Raw genomic sequence first — 14,146 nt, 5'->3', positions numbered from 1 at the left:
TTGCTACATACAATAAAGTGTAAATGATTGTTTCAGCAGTTTATTGTGTGCAGTTTCTGAGTTAAGAGCCAAATTAAGGCGATTCACCCACAACCACAGTGAGAGGCTGGGATTCATGTTGACTCCATTGCGTTCAGCAGTACATCACGTCAATACACTTATAAAGCGAAGGCTGACAGCACCACCTTTCTCAAACAGAAACACCCAGAGGAGCGTGTCACCCAATAATCTGTACAATTAGCATGAAAAGTGGTGTAACCTGCTCTAGTGATAAGAGTAAATCCCCAACACTTTAAACTCAACAATCAGCAATTTATTTATCCAACTCTCGTGGTGAACAAATGAACAAAACTATTAACAAACTGTTAACAGGCCAGGAGCAGATAGGTGGCACGGGTTTAGTTGGGGATCATGGCTGGCTGGTTTGAAGGATCTGTTCCAGGCTGCATGACTCCAAAGCACTGAATGAACGGGGATCCATCCCAAAGATGATAAAGGTTTCGAGCACCACCTTAGGCAAATGTGTGGACTCAGTCAGCCAGCCAGTTCTCTCCCGGAGACTGTCTCTCAAGAAAGGAAGTGGTTTTGTGTCCCATCAGCCAGATTATCCAGTTTGGATTAGGTCCTATATTTCCAACAAAATAGGTAGACAGGGCAGTGTCTATAACAAATATGTTATTAAACTTGGAAGAGTGCTGAAGACATATACAAGGATGTTGCCAGGACTTAAGGGTCTGTGTAAAAGGGAGAGGTTAGACAAGCTAAGATATTTTTATTTAGAGCATTAGAGACTGAGAGAGGCCCTTAGAGAAGTGAAGAGATCGTGAGACGCATGGAGTGGGTGAATGCACTCACTTTTACCCCGGGTTGGGGAAGTGAGGGCTAGAGGGCATCAGTTTAAGGTTAGAGGAAAAAGAATAACAGGGAATGTGAGGGGCAACTTTTGTTTTTACACAGACGGTGGTACACATATGGAATGAGATGCCAGCAGAAGTGGTTGAGGTGGGTACATTAACAACATTTAAAAGGCATTTGGACAAATACGTGGATAGGAAAGGTATGAAAGGAAATGGGCCAAGTGCAGGGAAATGGGCTTAGTGTTGATGGACAGTTTGGTCAGCATGGACCATTTTGGGCAGAAGGGCCTGTCTCCTGCTGTAGGACTCTATGATTCGCGTTTCTTTGTAGGTCCGACAGTTTTGAGTTTCCAAATGAACATCTCACTAAATCAGGACGAATAAAATCCAATCTCATTCGTCAACTCTGATGCAGAGGTGCTGGTGTTGAATTGGGATGGACAAGGTCAGAAGTCACATGGCACCTGATGAAGGAGCAGCACTCATGAAAGAGCAATGCTCCTAAAGCTTGTGATTTCAAATAAACCTTTCGCACTGTAACATGGTGTTGTGTGACTTCCGACTTCTTCAACTCTGGGTTTGTCTCAAACTTGATGGGATACTTTGTCCAACTCGGCATATTTCAACAGTATCGCTTGGAGGAATTTTTTTGAAGATTAGATTCCCTACATTATGGAAACAGGTCCTTTGGCCCAACAAGTCCACACTGGCCCTCTGCAGAGTAACCCAGCCAGACCCATTCCCCTATCCCTATTCCTCTACATTTACCCCAACTAATGCACTACACCTACACATCTCTGAACACGATGGGACAATTTAGATGGGCCAATCCATCCGAACCTGCACACCTTTAGACCAGGGGAAGGAAACCAGAGCACTCAGAGGTAACCCCTACAGATGTGGGGGGCATTGTGAAAGCTACACACAGACTGTCACCCTGAGGATGGAATTGAACCCAGGTCAACATCATGAGGTAGTGGTACTAACCACTGAGTCACCATGCCACCCCTGAGCCACATAGGTGGGCTTGGGAGGTGGTGTTGGGGGGAGGGGGGGGGGAAAAGAGGGTGAGTCCAGCACAAAACAACAAAAGCCCACTGCACCCACTGTCAGAATAGGCAGGAGGTTCAGCTTTGGGGGTGACCCACTGCAGCATCACTGGTGGAATCTGATTGTTGGATGCACTTGTGCCCCTGCTGGTGCCTCCGCAAGTTGCAGGACAATGTGAACCTCCGCCCGCAGTCGGGGCAGGCAAACGGCCTCTCCCCGGTGTGGACCCATTGGTGGGCCAGCAGTTTGGAGGAGCGGGTGAACCCCTTCCCGCACTCGGGGCAGCTGAATGGCCTTTCTCTGGTATGGACCCGCCGGTGGGATAACAGGTCAGAGGAATTGCTGAAGGCCTTACCACACTCTGGGCAGGCGAAAGGCCTCTCCCCCGTGTGGATTCGCCGATGTCTCAGCAGGTCGGAGGAATTGCTGAAGGCCTTCCTGCACTCTGGGCAGCTGAAGGGCCTCTCCCCTGTGTGGACCTGCTGATGGGCCAGCAGGTTGGAGGAATTGCTGAAGGCCTTCCCACACTCTGGGCAGCTGAAGGGCCTCTCCCCCGTGTGGACCCGCCGGTGCCTCAGCAGGTTGGAGGAGTCGCTGAAGGCCTTCCCGCATTCGGGGCAGCTGAATGGCCTCTCCCCCGTGTGGACTCGCCGGTGCTTCAGCAGGTCGGAGGAATTGCTGAAGGCTTTCCCACACTCATGGCAACTGAAGAGCCTCTCCCCTGCGTGGAATCGCTGGTGGGTCTGGAAGTTGTCCACCCAAGTGAGCCCTTTCCCGCACATGGAGCAGTAAAATGTCCTCTCACCAGTCTGTATATGCTGGTGGGCCAGCAGGACACAGGAGCAAGTAAAGCCCTTCGCCTGCTCGGGGCAGGAGAATGGCCTCTCCCCAGTGTGATTGCACTGATGAGCCGCTAGGACAGGTGGGACACGGAAGCCCTTCCCGCAGTCGCCACACTTCCATGGTTTCTCAACGGGGCGTGTTTCCTCAGGTTTCTCCATGGCTGAAGCTTCAGCTGCGTGCGCGCGCGCACACGCACACACACACACACACACACACACACACACACGTGTGTACAACCCCGCAGTGAATTCCTCTTTCCACGCAGTAGAGTTGTTTCAGGCTCCACACACACTGCGCTGCAACAGTAGAGTCTTTCAACCAGTCCCCCCGTACTCAAACAGGAACCAAAGAGAACGCGTTGCTCCTTCTCACAGAATCAGTTGAAAATTGTTGCGGTCCTGATGGACTGAGTGACTGTCAGACATTGATGTGAAAGTGAGGACTGGAGACGCTGGAGAGTCAGAATCAAAAAATGCGTCGCTGGAAAAGCGCAGCAAGGCAAGCAGCATCAGAGAAGCAGAAGAATCAACATTTTGGGCATAAGCCCTTTATCTGTTGACTTTGAAACTTTTGTCTTCAGATAGTCTGTAAGAAAAGATTACAAAAGTCATTACTGCCAGTCCGGTTAAGAATGAGACATCAAGGCATTGACACTGACACCAGAGAGAAACTGAACATATAGATGTGGCAAGTGTTCATGGCAAGTCAGAGCGATAGAGATATGTAGCACAGAAACAGACCCTTCGGTCTAATTCATCTGTGCCAACTAGATAACCTTACCTAATCTCGACCGATTTGCCAGCATTTGGACCATATTGTCTAAACCCTTCCTAATCGTATACCCATCCAGATGCCTTTTCATGTCATAATTGTGCCAGCACTCACCACCTACTCTGACAGCTCTTTCCTTAAACACGCCACTTTCTGCATGAAAGACTTATCCCTTAGGTTCCTTTGTTAAGTTCTTTTGCTTGAGCTTCTTACACTGCAATATGCCAACTTCTGTGAACAACCAAACTTTACTTAATAAAGTACAAGCTGTGGAGAAACTCTTAACACTCTTCGTAATGCTTGTACACAACAGTACCAAAAAAACACCCTTAAACAAAGTAAAACTGAAACAGAGGCTTACAGTTGAAGTTAGAAGGGCAGAAGGAGACAGTGCTAGCAGCCTTTCTCCACACAGTCCACTGCTTAACTCACCCAAACGAGACTTCAGCTTTCAGGACTGACCACTCCCCTTTCATTGTACAGGTCACTTCTAAAACATAAAAGCTTTGGCCTCAAGTCTCATCTGTTCATATATGACCAAAAATGCCTCCCAATACCGTTTTTCATCTCTGTACTAAACCAGTCGCTTCGGAGCCCGGGTCTTTTTACCACCCCTCTGAAAAAAAACCAAGGACACAGCATCCTCGAGAAGGACCAGCTTTGTGACAGAGGGATATAGGCCAAACACTGGCAGGTGGGATTAGATTAGTTTGAGAACATAGCTTGGAGTAGTTGGACTGAAGGGACTGTTTCTGTGTTGTTTGACTCGGTGACTGTTCTGAAATGGCCTGAAAACTATTTTCTTACCTTCCCCCATAAATATCCACTTCTTTGTTGTTCCAAAATCAGATGAACTCAGCCTTGACTATATTCAATGATCCCATAACTGCAGGAAGACTCCCCACTTCTGAACTCAATTCCTCTTGCTAATATACCACTTGCCTTGCTCATTGCTTGCTGCACCTATCTGACAACTGGCATTGACTAGTATGGAAGGACGCTGAGGCCCCTTTATACACATTCCTGATGAAGGGCTCAAGCCTGTAACGCTGACTCTACTGCTCCTCGGATGCTGCCTCATCTGCTGTGCTTTTCGAGCACCACACTTTTTGACTCTGATCTCCAGCATTTGCAGTCCTCATTTTCTCCACATCCCAATTTCTCACCATTTAAACAATGCATCTCCTTTCTGCTTCCCCCGCCCCGCAAGGGAATGCTATCACTTCACATCGTGGCCCTGCATTTTCCATGAGGTTGCCAACTGAGACACAGACCTGGCCCAACTTTTCCAGAATCTGTCCCCTCCATAAATTGTGATTGAGCGCGAGAGATAGACACAATAGGGGGGTCTCTGATTAGCAGGAGGACCACGCTCTTTCCGGTCCTCCAGGACTTCCTATTGGCCCAACAAAAGAAGAGCACGCGCAGTTTCCGCGGACAGCCAGGAGCACGCACAGGTTTTGCTGACACCGGCGGACATGCGCAGTGTGTGTTGTCACCGAGGAGCACGCGCAAGGTGCTGTGTGAAGTTGCTGGTGTTATTGACAGATTTTGTACCCAAATGACAATCAGAGACAAGAAAGGCTGGAGCGACGTTTTATATTTATCCTGCGGCTTGACATTTTATTCCTTTTGCATTTTATTTGACTACCCATCTTTTCCTCAGGGTAGGGGACTCCCAAACTGGAGGGCATTGGTTGAAGGTGAGAGGGGAAAGATTTAAAAGGGACCTAAGGAGTAGGAAAAAAGTGAAAGTTAATTCCCCTCAAGAAATACTCTTTCCAAACCTGCACATCTTTGGATTGTGGGAAGAAACCAGAGCACCCAAAGGAATCCCACGCAGAGAAGGTGCAAACTCCACTCAGACAGTTACCAGAGACTGGGATCAAACCTGGGTCCCTAGCGTTATAAGGCAGCAGTGCTAACCACTGAGCCTGTTCAGAAAAAGCAGCAATTGATTTATATTAGGGTGAGAGGGGAAAGGATTAAAAGGGACCTAAAGGGCAACTATTTCATGCAGCGGGTGGTGGGTGGATTGAATGAGCTCCCAGAGGAAGTGGTGGAGGCTGGTACAATTACAATATTCAACAGGCATCTGGATGAGTATATGAACAGGAAGGTTTGGAGGGATATGGGCCAAGAGCTGGCAAATGTGCCCTGATTAATTTAGGATATCCAATTGGCACGGAACAAACAGTTTGTTTCCATGATCCACTACTCTATGACTCTATTTCTACATAGTCAAGACTGTTATGACACGGACTGCACTCCCCCCACTAATTTAAACCCAAAAAAGATTTACCCCATGTGCTAATGTGAAAATTCAAGAGGTAAGGAACTGTTTCTAAAAGTCACTATTTAAAGTTTTATTTAATGATCTAGGACACTAACTTGCAAGTGTTTAAATCTGCTGGGATTTTTCATACCCCCAAATCTATTCAAATCTGTCTAAACCAGTTCAAATCTCGGGCGAAAGCTCCCAAATTTTACAACACTGGGTGCAACCTCCCCCACCTAATTTAAACCAGCAACATAGAGAAGGTTTAACCCTTGCAGTAATCTGTGAAAATTCAAGAACCAAGAAACTATTCCCAAAGGCCAGTATTTAAAGTGAAACTTAACTACTTTATTTATTAAAGTCTAACGGAGAATAATTAATTAACAACTATTTACAACTCCTTTCTCTAACCTATCTTCTACCTTCCCCTGTACGATACCAGCCAATGAAAACCCCTGATTAAGATTTACCGAAAGATTCAAACTTCAAAACCAGCCAGCTGTTAACCTTGTCTTTGTATCTTCCTCTGTAGATTTGCTTTCCAGGTCGGTGTCGATGTTTTTTTCTGTGCAAACTCCTTCTCTGGACAGGTACCTCTCAGAGTTCTCACTAGCAGTCTACATTTGTTGGTCTTTTGGCAGTTCTCCTGCAACTGTTCAATTTTGATTTTGTACTCCAAAGCGTCAAATCATTTCATTGGTGTTAATATTAGATTAGATTAAATTCCCTACAGTGCGGAACCAGACCCTTCGGCCCAACCAGTCCACACCGACCCTCCGAAGAGTAACCCACCCAGACCCATCTGCCTCTGACTAACGCACCTAACACTATGGGCAATTTAGCATGGCCAATTCACCTGATCTGCACATCTTTGGGCTGTGGGAGGAAACTGGAGCACCCGGAGGAAACCCACGCAGACACGGTGTTTTGGGACAAGATTTAAGTCTATTGGCTAAAATTGGGTATGTTTTTGTCTCCAGGCAACCCAGCTACCTAGCTGTTCGACCAAATGTTAAATTGTTACCTTGTTCAGACGCTTGGTGCTATATCAGGTGGTTCTGCTCGCTTTTCAACTCTCTTAAAAGGTAGAATACACCTCTACACCTTTTAACAGAACCAAGTTTTCAAGACTAGGAATCGGCCATTCACCCCTAACAGGTGAAAGTGAGTACTGCAGATGCTGGAGATTAGAGTGAAGAGTGTGGTGCTGGAAAAGCACAGCAGGTCAGGCAGCATCCGAGGAGCTGGAAAATTGACATTTCGGGCAAAAGCCTCATTCACCCCGAACAGCCTGTCCTCAACTGCACATAGTTCAAAGCAAGTTTGAGAAAGATGGCTGCAGCTTTGTCCTAATATAAAATGGAACATGCGTTCAAACTTTAATGCTGTTTCTGAATATATTATTGTAGCTATTCTCAATTTGAAAGATTAGGCATTTCTTGTGCACCCCCATCTCCCAGGCAGTGTCATCACCAACCATTCTCTCTCTCTCTCTCTTCTGAGAAGAGCTTGATACAGCGATCAGAGAGAGCTCGAGGCATGAGAAAGTTTAGTGGGGGTTGGAAGAGAGACAGAATGGACAGGGTGACAGAGTGTGGGGGCCATTGAGAGACTGGGGGGAACAGAGGGTGGTGGGGGCGGAAAGGAAAGACTCAGGGGTCAAAGGATGGAGGAAGAGAATGAGGGAGAGAGAGAGAAAATGAGGGGCAGAGAGTTGCAGGGCGAGAGAGAATGGATGGGTGCAGTGAGTGGGGAGAGAGACAGCACAATTCCCACCTTCCCCAGGACTGGGACAGTGTCCCATAAACTGGAACCTACTCCTCCCACAGCAGTCATTTCTCAATCTACATATGGCTGAAGCAGAAGAATTATATAATCCCTGCAGGCCATTTCACCTATCAAATTCACAACGACCTTCCACACAGCATCCCACCCAGACTCATCCACTTACTACAGCCCTGCAGTTCCCCATGGCTAACCCACTCTAACCTGCACATCCCTGGACACTTTAGCACAGCCGATCCATCCGAAACTGCAGATGTTTGGAATGTGGGAGGAAAACGGAGCACCCAGAGGTAACCCACGCAGACAGAAGGGGGAGAACATACCAATATTCACACAGACAGTCACGCGAAGGTGGAATCAAATCGCTTCAAACAATTCTTCCACACTTGCAAAACCCTGAACATTATGGGTAATTTAGCAGGGCCAATCCACCCTAACCTGGGCAAAGATAAAAATCACGTGACACCAGTCCAACAGGTGTATTTGGAAGCACTAGCTTTTGGAGCTCTGCTCCTTCAGCAGGTGGTTGTGGAGTATAAGATCATAAGACACTGAGTTTACTGCGAAACACTACAGAGTCATGCCACTGAAATGATACATTGAAGAAACCTGGAATGTGAAGTCTTTCATCTTTTAGAATGAGTTGCTGGTGTCATTAATATGTAAATCCCAGAACTTCTTAAAAGACACCTACTCGAGATAATTTAAGGTTTTATAAGAAAAGGTGACAACTCAACTCAGACAATGCATTAAAGGTGTGAGGCCAGATTCTGTATGTATCCCAGTTTTTGAGTCAGACTGGTTCTATTTCCAAAGTGGAATTTATAAAATATTCCATGTATTGTCTGCCTGCAGATTGCATTTTGCTCAAAAAATGCACAATGTATCTGCAAATACAAATTCACCCCATAGACGTGTGTGTGTGTGTGTGTGTGTGTGCGCGCGCACGCGCATGCGTGCACACATGAGAGAGAGAGAAAAAGTTTAGTTCCATACTGTATCTCTCTATGTCTATTGCATAACAGATGCTTTATTTCTGTTGATGTAAATATTGTTATAAATCACAGCTGGGTACTAATACTCAAATGTAAGGGAGAGAGAATTCTTCAATTAGGGCACTACAAGAATCCTAGCAGACCCCTATTTCTGGTTTACTTGCCAATGAACAGACACAAACACCTATTTAATTCTAATTTTTCGCCTTTTCTGTTATATTTTCTGGTATTATGATACTCGGTGTCTGGATGGGTGACAGGCTGGGAGATTGTAGGTTGGACTTTGATTGACTGAATGACTTATTGTTCCAGAAGGTGTTGGAGGTGGTTAAAGCTTCAGCAGAAATGAAGCACAGCTGAGAACAGACAACAACTGTGTGGGAACAGGAAGATCAACCAAGGACAAAGAAACTAGGACCTGAAATCTGAGCTGACACCAGACCGCCTGTGGTCAGTGCTTTGATTAGCAGTGTCAACCCTCTACCTTTACTTAGCTTCCCATTCGACTTGAATGCCACATCTCCCCTCAATATTTAGGATCCAATCCTTGTCATCCTGAAGCTATGTCTCTGTAAGAAGTCTCAGATCATAATTATTCTCTTCAATGTGAGCAGTCAATTCATTCACTTTTGTTACGTTGCAGCGCTATTACAACACGGGTAACCCCCTCTGCTAAATTAAACCAGCAATATAGAGATGATTCACCCCATGCAGTAATATGTAAAAATTCGAGGGGCAAATAACTATCCCAAAGGTAAATATTTAAATTAAAAATTAACTTTATTCTTTGTGTCCAACAGAGAATATTAGAACTCACAAAAATGCCCGGTTTTATAGTCCAAAACATCGGATCATTTTATTGGTGTTAATATTATCAAAATACTTAATTCAAACTTGATTGGACTTTGGTATTTTTTGGCAAACTTTAAACGGATTGGTCGAATTTAAATTTGTTTGTGCCTCATGGCAACCCAGTTGCTCTATTTGTGTTGACCAAATATTACATTCTCATCTTGTTTAGAACATTTCATTCTGCTCAATTTTTTTAACTCTCTTAAAGGTACAGTACCTCTACCCCTTCATAACAAGCACACATACAGATACTGACCTTTTAGTTTTATTGTTAGTAATCTTTTGAATCCAGTTTTAATTGCTGGTACGTTTATTCTCTTTGTTCCTTTCTATTGTTCTCTGATGTCCATTTTCCACATCACTACATTGCTATCTACCTTGATTTGGATTGGCCTTGCTAAATTGCCCTTGGTGCCCAGGGATGTATAGGTTAGGTGGGTTAGCCAATAGGAAATGCAGGGTTATAGTTCTGTAGTAATAGAAGCAGGAGTAGGCCATTGGGCCTGTTGAGCCTGCTTCACCATTTATTCAGATCGTGGCTGATCTATCCATCATCTCAGCTCTTCTTACTTGCATTATCCCGACTACCCTTGATTCCCTGAGGGATGGTGACGGGAGCAGGATGCTCTTTAGAGGGGTCAGAATGGACTTGATTGGTCTGCTTCCACATGTACGACTTCTAGGATTTACTACAGTTGTCTTTGCCTCAGATCACAGCTCCCAGAATCTCCCACCTTCTGCAAATCGAAAGACAAGTCTCCCCCCCCCACCCTCTCGTATGTATGTTATCGAAATGCTTCATCATTTCTAGTGAATACAGCCCATGCCTCACGCTGCTGCCAGTAACCTTTACAATGCTGATGAAACAATGCAATTCCTGCAGTACCGTAAATCGTAAGGCTTCTAACAATACCAGTTACTCATTCACCACTCCTGATGGACAGCGTTGGAAACAAAACATCGGAGGCTGACAGAAATGAGCAGTTTAACTCAAAAATCCACCTAGCCCTTCACTGGGCACCCCAATCAGCACACTGTCCTTACTGCTGGTAAGCCTTAAAGCACTTCACCCCCACAGTGCAATGAATTCCCACATTCCACCAAAATCCTAGAAGTACTCATGTACTCAGTTGCTGTCTCACCAATTAAATATTTCATTGTAACTTCTGCTCCCAGTGAAGGCAAAACATCTTTGAAAGTTGCTCTGTAAGTCCAGTCTTCACAACAACACTTGTGCTTTCACGCAAGATGATTAAAGTCATACAGCACAGAAACACAGCCTTCGGTCCAACTCATCCATGCCGACCAGATATCCTAAACTCATCTAATCCCACTTGCCAGCATTTATCCCTCTAAATCTTCCTTATTCACATTCCCATCCAGATGCCTTTTAAACATTGTAATTGTAGCAGCCTCCACCACTTCCTCTGGCAGCTCATTCCAAACATGCACTACCCCCTGTGTGAAAACGTTGACCCTCAGGTCTGTTTTAGATCTTTCCCCTTTCACGTCAAACCTAGGTTTGGAGTCGCCTACCATGTGGAAAAGATTTTGGCTATCCAACCTATCCATACCCCTTATAAACTTCTGTAAGGTCACCCATCAGCCTCCAATGAAATTATCCCTAGCGTATTCAGCATCTTCCTATCGCTCAAACCCTCCAACTCTGCCTACATCTTTTTTTAAGATTAGATTAGATTACTTACAGTGTGGAAACAGGCCCTTTGGGCCAACAAGTCCACACCGACCCACCAAAGCGCAACCCACCCATACCCCTACATTTACCCCTTACCTAACACTACGGGCAATTTAGCATGGCCAATTCATCTGACCCGCACATCTTTGGACTGTGGGAGGAAACCGGAGCTCCCGGAGGAAACCCACGCAGACACGGGGAGAACGTGCAAACTCCACACAGTCAGTCGCCTGAGTCGGGAATTGAACCCGGGTCTCAGGCGCTGTGAGGCAGCAGTGCTAACCACTGTGCCACCATGCCGCCCTCTTTGTAAAGCTTTTCTGAACCCTTTTAAGTTTCACAACATTCTGCCAGAGGGCGGCAACTGGAATTGCACACAGTATTCCAAAAGTCGCCTAACATGACCTCCCAACCCCTGTACTCAATGCTTTGACCAATAAAGGAAAGTGTACCAAATGCCTTCTTCACTATCCTGTCTCCCTGCAATTCCACTTTCAAGGAATTATGAACCTGCAAGGACACTTTGTTAAGCAACACTCCCCTTTAACTATGTAAGTCGTGCCCTGATTTGCCTTACAAAATGAAACACCTCACATTTATCTAAATTAAACTCATTTTGCCACTCCTTGGCCCATCAGCCCATCGATCAATTCTAATTTATATTGAACTTCGTTTCCTCTCTCATCCCCTAAAAGCTGAGACTCTCCATCCCACACACACTTCCTCCATTCTGTCTTTGCTGAACCTAATTCCTGCTGTAACTCATCCTGAAGGGTGTGGTTCATGCTGATTAACAGGCCCACACTCGGGGGAGGTGGAGATCAAATTGAAACAGACAGAATTCTGACTGGCCTGGACAGAGTTCAGGGAAGATGTTCCTATTTATAGGAGAGTCTAGGACCTGAGGGCACAGCATCAGAGTAAAAGGAATATCTTTTAGAACAAAGATAAGGTGAAACATTTTCAGCCGGTGAGTGGTGAATATGTGGAATTCATTGCTACAGAAGGCTGTGGAGGCCAGGTCACGGAGTAGATTTAAGATGGAGATAGATGGTTCTTGAGTATCAAGGGGGTCGAGGGTTACAGGGAGAAAGGGGGAGAATGGGATTGAGAAACTGATCAGCCAGAACTTAATAGTGGAGCAGCCCTGATGGGCTGAGAGGCCTAATTTCTGCTCCTGTGTTTTATGATCTCTTGCTGTTCTGGACTAGGAGTGTGCAAATTGGGAGCAGGAATAGGCCATTTAGCCTGTCGGGTTTGCACCAGCATTGAACAGATCATAAGTAGATTTGATCTAAAAGGTTAAAACAAGGACTGCGCATGCTGGAAACTAGAGTCTAGATTAGAGTGGTGCTGGAAAAGCACAGCAGGTCAGGCTGCTCCTTGGATGCTGCCTGACCTGCCATGAATATACCTACATTCAGGTTAATAGGCTGGAATTTTTTCCACTGGAGCAGAGGAGGATTATAAAATCGTGAGGGGTATAGATGAGGTGAATGACCAAAATCCTTTATCTCGGCTGGGGGTTCAAGACTACGGAGCAAATTTTGAAAGAAAGAGAGGAGAAAGATTATAAAAGGACACGAGGGTCACCATTGATCTACATCCCCCCCCCCTCCCCAAAAGAGAGTGGTTTGTGTTTGGAATGAATTTCCAGACAAAGGGGTGTATGTAGATAGAGTTAGAACATTTAAAAGGCATTTGGATTAGTACATGAATGATGAAGTTGATTTTAAATAAATGTGAAGCACTGGATTTTGGAAAAGCAAATCAGAGCAGGACTTATACACTTTATGGTAAGGTCCTGGGGAGTGTTGCTGAATAAAGAGACCTTGGAGTGCAGGTTCATAGTTCCTTCAAGGTACGCTTTCCTTTATCGGTTACAGCACTGAGTAAAGGAGTTGGGAGGTAGGCGAGAGGTAGGTGAAACTCTAAGGGGATCCTTTTCACACAGTAGTGCATATATGAAATGACCAGCCAGAGGAAGTGGTGGAGACTGGTATAATTACAGAATTTAAAAAGGCATTTGGATTGGTCTATAATAGAAGGGTTATGGGCCCGGGGCTGGCAAATAGACTACATTAGAATAACTGGTAGGCATGAACAAATTGAACCAAAGGGTCTGTTTCTGTGATGTACATCTCTATGACTCCAATATGAAAGGTTCAGAGTGATATAGGTTAAACACAGGCAGGTGAGTCCAGTTTAGTTCGAGAACACAGTCAGCATGGATTAGTTGGACTGAAGGGTCTGTTTCTAACTGATTTGTACTGGTCTTGCCTCCCCCATAACCATCACTTCTTTGTTGTTCAAAAATCAGATGAACTCAGCCTTGGATATATTCAGTTACTCCCAAACTGCAGGAAGGCGTCCCCACTTCTTAACTCAATTCCTCTTGCCAATATCCCACTTGCCTTGCTCACTACTTGCAGCACCTGTCTGACAACTTGCACTGTCTGGATTAGAAGGAGGCAGAGGCTCCTTTGTACATCCACACATCATTTCTGATTAAAGGCTCGAGCCTGAAATGTCAATTATCCTGTATTTTCCATTGAAAAAAGACCTGGACTAACTTTCCCAGAGTCTCTCCCCTCCCTGGATTCACTCCGTTTCCCTTCAGTTCTTCCAAGTCAACAGCTGAACCCCGGAATGGAAAAGGGGTTGAGAAAAGAGCGTGCTGTACTCACAGATGTTGGAGAGAGGAAGGAAGTTGCAGCCTGGGGTGAAGCTCAATCTTCATTCAGAGAGAGAGAGAGAGAGAGAGGAGCATCAGCAGCAACTTCAGTAGTTCATGGCCCTACTTCCGCATCCAGACAATGGGTTTGCTGTGATTGGCAGGAGGACCAGTCTCCATCCGGTCCTCCAGAGCTTCTCATTGGTCCATCAAAACAAGATCACGGAGTGTTCCCGCTTTTTGCGTGAGTATGCGTAATGTTTTGCTGACACCGTGGAACATGCGCACTGCGTTGCTGACACCGAGTAGCATGCGCAGTACGGAGATGTCGGCATTACTGACAGA

At 45.6% G+C, this 14,146-nt stretch overlaps 1 protein-coding gene across 2 annotated transcripts; it reads right to left on the bottom strand.

Moving 5' to 3' along the window:
- Positions 1–13,913, bottom strand: LOC132807277 (gastrula zinc finger protein XlCGF17.1-like). 2 transcript variants are annotated; one of them, XM_060821545.1, is made up of 2 exons: positions 13,815–13,913; positions 1–3,335 (listed from the first exon to the last, which is right to left on the bottom strand). In XM_060821545.1, exon 2 carries the CDS (start codon positions 2,906–2,908, stop codon positions 1,985–1,987), a length of 924 nt encoding a protein of 307 aa, XP_060677528.1. In that variant the 5' UTR covers positions 2,909–3,335; positions 13,815–13,913; the 3' UTR covers positions 1–1,984. The 2 variants fall into 2 exon arrangements, with proteins under 2 accessions (XP_060677528.1, XP_060677529.1); XM_060821546.1 differs by lacking the exon at positions 13,815–13,913 and adding an exon at positions 4,329–4,355.
- Between the last annotated feature and the right edge of the window lie 233 nt (positions 13,914–14,146).

Source organism: Hemiscyllium ocellatum (assembly GCF_020745735.1).
Source record: "Hemiscyllium ocellatum isolate sHemOce1 chromosome 27 unlocalized genomic scaffold, sHemOce1.pat.X.cur. SUPER_27_unloc_12, whole genome shotgun sequence".
In the NCBI taxonomy this organism is placed as follows: domain Eukaryota; kingdom Metazoa; phylum Chordata; class Chondrichthyes; order Orectolobiformes; family Hemiscylliidae; genus Hemiscyllium; species Hemiscyllium ocellatum.
The sequence above is the reverse complement of the archived record's forward strand: the minus strand, read 5'-3'. Positions and strand labels throughout refer to the sequence as shown.

What these genes read in the sequence shown, in the direction of transcription:
- LOC132807277 (XM_060821545.1), bottom strand. Translation starts at nt 2,908, where the DNA reads ATGGAGAAACCTGAGGAAACACGCCCCGTTGAGAAACCATGGAAGTGT.